At 41.7% G+C, this 5,681-nt stretch overlaps 1 protein-coding gene across 1 annotated transcript in view; it reads left to right on the top strand.

Annotated features, from left to right (window-relative positions):
* The first annotated feature begins 445 nt into the window (after nucleotides 1-445).
* Nucleotides 446-5,681, top strand: part of scrn2 (secernin 2) — a 12,724-nt gene continuing 7,488 nt past the window's right edge. The window contains exons 1-5 of the mRNA XM_008317852.3: nucleotides 446-632; nucleotides 736-917; nucleotides 1,836-2,035; nucleotides 2,128-2,343; nucleotides 5,023-5,188. Of these exons, the coding sequence (XP_008316074.1) occupies nucleotides 471-632; nucleotides 736-917; nucleotides 1,836-2,035; nucleotides 2,128-2,343; nucleotides 5,023-5,188 (926 nt within the window). The 5' untranslated portion in view covers nucleotides 446-470. The remainder of the gene's footprint in view (nucleotides 633-735; nucleotides 918-1,835; nucleotides 2,036-2,127; nucleotides 2,344-5,022; nucleotides 5,189-5,681) is intronic.

The raw sequence follows: 5,681 nt of genomic DNA on the forward strand, positions 1-5,681 counted from the left end.
CATTGTTGTGCTTATAATATCACAGTATATAGTACTATATTGTATGGACACCATTGATACCTATTGTATTGCCAGATTCTTGCCACACACACTTTTACATATGGTAAATTAGTTCTTGCTTTTTCTTGTTTGAGCACAAACAAGAAAAAGTTTGTTTTCTACAAACTGTAGTTTGTACAGTATGACAGCAGGAGGGTATGGAATGGTACAGTGATAACAAGCCTCCAGTCACTAGGTGGCAGCAACTCATACAATGGTTTGTACAGATACAAATATACATGTTATCAGGTTCTCAATAGTATTTCAATTCACGGGGGGTGTGTGGGTAAGGGGGCGGGAAAACATTTCTGTCCCCAAGGGGGCGCATGACAGAAAATCATAACCTAACCTTTTTTTGAAACCTCACACACACACTGTCTTACTGTTTGAATTCATTGCACATTCTCCCCCTCTGTTTGGTTTATTGCAGGATGGCAGAGGCGCCGATGTCGTGTGATTGTTTCGTTTCTTTGCCTCCTGGCTCTCGCGAAGACCAGGTTATTTTTGGGAAGAACTCAGATCGTCCCCGTGATGAGGTACAAGAGGTTGCCTACTACCCAGCAGCATCTCATCTTCCTGGCTCCATGCTCCAGGTAGAATCCCAGAGCTGGGACAATGCTGACTTTTTGCACAGAAGTGCACCATGGGCCATTTCCTATTTTCTAATGGTTCTTATTGTGACTCTTTTATCCACAGTGCACATACATCCAGATCCCACAGGTGGAACAGACTCATGCTGTTGTCCTCAGCAAACCAGCCTGGATGTGGGGTGCGGAAATGGGAGCCAATGACCAGGGAGTCTGTATTGGAAACGAGGCAGTATGGACTCGGAGGTCCGTTTCTCCTGGAGACGCTCTGCTGGGTATGGACCTGGTGAGGTGAGCACCAAAACATTTTTACTCTTAGAATCACTGAAAGCCATACAGTTGATGAGCTTTTGTCTAGGTTTAAGGTAAAGTTATGTGTGTGTGTCAGTGTCTGATTCTCAAAGCCACAGATTTGTAGATGTTTAACAGCTGTAGTCAGATCACAGCATTTATTCTATTTGTTTTTATATTCAGTTTCTACTTTTTGATGCGCTTGCCAGTTCGGCTGGACTCAGAGTGAGGGACCTAGATTAGGACTAGGGATCCACCGAATTTTTGGCCACCGAAACTTTTCACCGAAAGACCTGAAAAAAGACCCATGGATTGAGAATTGCAAAAACTTGTAAACGCTGAAATTTCAAGAGGGGGTAAAAAATACACTCGTATCTATCAGCAAACGTTTCACTGAGATCTATTTGGAACCCCTGCACTTGGGACTGTACTTGATCCGCGTTATAAAGATCATTACTTGGATGCAGAAATAAAGCAGTGCGCACGAGAAAATAATCCAGGTCACGATGGACGTGGAGAACCCGAGAGTGACCCAATGTCACGATGGACGTGGAGAACCCGAGAGAGCCTGTAAGAGAGTGCCTCAAATAATAATAATCGGTAAGTCATTCTGTTCTGACTTCGTGTTCCTATGCATTAGTTGATTTACTATTACTAATTTATTATTTGATTATTATTAATTTATGCAATTGCAGTTTCGGATTTCAGCCTTGGTTTCCGTATTTTCGGTTTTTCGGTTTCGACCAACGGTTTTAATTTCAGTGCATCACTAATTAGGACCTAGGTCTGCTAGGTTGACGTTGAACTACTTACATACAATACTAAGCTTTTTCCCAGAAGAAATTGGAGGACCTTTCCTGATGGCTGGATATAAAAGCTCATCAGATCATAGCTAAACACTGAACTTTCATGATCCAGGCTGGGGCTAGAGCGTGGTGACAATGCCTGGTCTGCACTGAGAGTGATTACCGGCCTACTGGAGCAGCATGGACAAGGTGGACAATGCATAGAAGATCCAAAGCAGTTCAGCTACCACAACACCTTCCTCCTGGTGGACCGCAATGTGGCCTGGGTTCTAGAAACTGCAGGGACGCTGTGGGTGGCTCAGAAGATCACTGGTAAAAAGATAGAATCTCTGTACCTCTGGATCAAAATGGACCCAAAATATGTGTCGTCTACTGTATAGGCCAACAACCTGCTTCCTTTCCAGAAGGTGTAAAGAACATTTCTAACCAGCTGACAATCAGCACAGAGATCTCTGCTGAGCATCCACAGCTGCGGAGTGAAGCCCGGGCTGAGGGCTGGTGGGACGGTGAGACGGAGTTCAATTTCTCTCAGGTGTTCAGCCCACAGAACCCACCTGCCAGGATGGAGATGGCCAAAAAGCGTTACAAGGAAGGAACCAATCTTCTACAGCAACATGATGGTGAGTGGGGCCCTGATCTAAATAGATAGATACATACATGGATGAATGGAAGGATGGGTGGATGGGTGAATGGATAGATAGAAAGAAGGAAATAAGTCCTTATTATTAAAGGTCAATGTGAATTACGTATGTCTGATATTAACTTTTTGCCAATATCTGATATGCCAATATTTTCCAAACACCTAATTTCCGATTCCGATATCAAACGATATTGATATAGCAGGGCATTGGGCAATGGCAAGTGTTGCTTGCACACTAAGGTGGAGTGTTAAATCAGTGTTTCTCAATCATTTTTTGTTCCCCCCTAGGGGAAAGAATTAAAATTCTATTGAGCGCCAGGTATAATTTATTTTTACTTATCAATATAGATAATAAAATAATAAATAATAAAATAAGCTACAATGCTGCCATCTAGTGACTAGAGGTTGTTTATCGCTCATAAAAAAAAAAACTGATATCAGTTACAGATATTACAAAATATGCTAATATCGGGCCAGCCGATATTATTGGGCATCTCTAGTGTTAATGGGTTTCACAACATGGGTTTCCTCCCAAGGTCGATAAACATGCAGATTGGAATAACTGAGGTCGATAAACATGCAGATTGGAATAAACCCTATTGCTGCCCCTTGCAGCATTTGCCAAAAAATGGCTTATGAAGAACCTGAAGTCTACAGGTCGCATTTCTATTTGAAACATTTATTTTAAAGGATCCAAGAACAAATGTTAAAACTGGAAACACTGTCGTGTGCAGTGATGGCTTGGTGGTTAAGGAAGCAGATTTACAGTAGGTCTGGAAGGTTTCAGGTTTGAGTCCTCCAGCTGCCAAGTTACCCTGAGCTGCTCTGAGCATGGCAAAGACACTGCTCCCTGGGTGTTTAAGTTGTCTTCTGCTCACTTGGGATGGGTGATGGGTAAAATGCAGAGGTCACATTTTGTGGTGTGCTGTGTCACAATGACTTTCTTTCCTTATTTTACATAATACCCTATAGCAGTAATCCCTGACCTTTTTGCGCCACGGACCAATTACCATAATTTCTGGACAATAATTTCTGGACACACTTTGAACCCTGTGGCTTAAAAAAGGATGCGGCCAATTTATGGATTTTTACATGTTAATGAAGTTCACACTGCTAGTGATCAATGACTTTTCTGGTAAGCTACTGCGTCTTATACTAGTAGTGTATGTCCGTCTGTGAATGGCGGTGTGCGTATACGTCAGTGGAGCGCGCAAGAAAGAGAAGCGCAGAGCCTTGTCGTGTTGAAGCGTGAGTTGGTTATTTCCAATTTCCCTGTTTCTGTTTACCTCTGCTGCGGACAAGCACAAAGTGAAGGGAGCTAATGTTAGCTTTAGACCTGGAGCAGATCACTAAGTCCCCTGTGCATTCTAACCACTGTCGGGGCACAGAAGCAGGAAAAGAGCTGTGTTACAGGCACTGTTCGGAAAAAAAAACATTTATTTAATTAAAAGTGGAAAAAAATCTTTTTGTGTAAATATCCCATGTTACAACGTGGACACCTGTGGTTTATAGAAAAGGGCTGCTTATAAATGTACTTTTTTGTTTTCTTAAATTTAGGCTGTGGCTCATATTCAGATGTGTGCACAAAACTCTGGAAAACATGGTAAATGTATGACAATTTGTTCATGGACCGGCCTTTAAGGTGTGGCAGATAAATAACTAAAACTATGAAATGAAATGAAATTATATGACTGGCATAAAAACTGATATTTTCTAAATATAAAAAAATAAACGTTAAGCTAACTTCATTAGCGGCATCCTCGTAACGTCACACTTGCCTTTTAATGCAGAACGCTTGCTCTCCCGGTGGTGAAGAAGTTTTAAAGGCTTCATTGCTTCAATAGAGAGCCACTCGCCGCATATTATGCAGCACGGGCTTTGTGTGTGGGAACAACCTGTTGCATATTTCAAGTAGGACTCCCGTAATTGTCTGTTGAATGGAGCTTTGTTTTTCTTTGAATACGTGGACTCTTCTGTTTCCTCACTGGCTCGCTCGCCCTGCAAAAAGAACCTCTCCAAAGACTTTTTTTGTTTATTTTGCTAGCGTTGAGTTTCAACTTAGCGGTGTATTATGTGTTACTGGCCGGAGCAGACCCTTTAAGAAGGTAGCGGATTTAGGTAAGACATGTGACCAAGTCACAGCGATGTAGAGAATCTGGTAGTTTCTCAAAATAAACCATTGTTCAGCATCAGATAATAAATAAAATGGAAATAATGTACGTTATGTATTCTTTCTGTGTGGCCAGGAACCCAATGAACCTCGGACCACTGTCGGCCCGCGGCCCGGTGTTGGGCACCACTGCCCTACAGAATATTGCTAAATACATCAGGCTACAGACCGAGTGCAACAAGTCACCACTATTTTTCATCACTGAATCAATTCATCATCAGTGTTGCTTCTAAAATCTTTCTCCCAACTCTGGAGTAAGATGAAGACGAAGCTCCATCTCCTCTTCCGCTGGGTTATTGTTAGAGTTACCATCCGCATCATTTCGAGTCTTTGAGGAAATCTTTAGTTTTGTCAGTTTTTCAGTGGTCGAGTAGCAGTGTTCTGGTGTCATGAGTGTAAATGGTGCCCTCTTCTGGTCGTTGACTATATGAAGTAGGGGTTGATGATGATTGTTTTCAATACTCCTGTCTTTTTATTCTCTCCTCTCAGGCTCCGTTACAGCTGAAGTGATGATGTCAATTCTGAGGGACAAACCCAGTGGCATCTGCATGGATTCTGGCGGTTTCTGCACCACAGGCAGCATGGTGTCTATTCTGCCCAAAGACGCCAACTTGCCTTGCATCCACTTCTTCACCGCCACCCCAGACCCCTCCAGGTTAGTCCCTGATAAGAACTAAAGGTTTACACTGCACTAAAAAGAAACCATCAAGTGGTGTGAGTAAAAGTGCTATTTTGCACATCATATTTACTGCTTGGTACTAGTGATGTTCGATACCACCAATTTCCTTTCCGATCCGATACCGATTAAAATTCGGGCTGGTGTCGCCGATACCGATATCGATACCGATATTTTATCATTTGTCTTTTAAATAATATAAAAAAAAGTGTATTTCAAATCATAGCTTCTTAAATAATCCAAGGCAGAGTTTATTTATTTATTTATTTTAAAGTGTACTGAGGTAGCTGCCTCATTTACTATACAGTCAACACAACAATAGAAAAACCTGAGAACACAATCATATAAAATATGTCAAAACAATGTTTCAAATTCTGAAAACATGTTATTTGTAAAAAAAAATAATAATAAAAAAAATAATCTGAGGAGCCATTTGGGACCCGAAAGAGTCGGATTTTTTCAGTGAACCGAG

The sequence above is a fragment of the Cynoglossus semilaevis genome, chromosome 9 (assembly GCF_000523025.1).
Source record: "Cynoglossus semilaevis isolate Cse_v1.0 chromosome 9, Cse_v1.0, whole genome shotgun sequence".
Lineage (NCBI taxonomy): Eukaryota > Metazoa > Chordata > Actinopteri > Pleuronectiformes > Cynoglossidae > Cynoglossus > Cynoglossus semilaevis.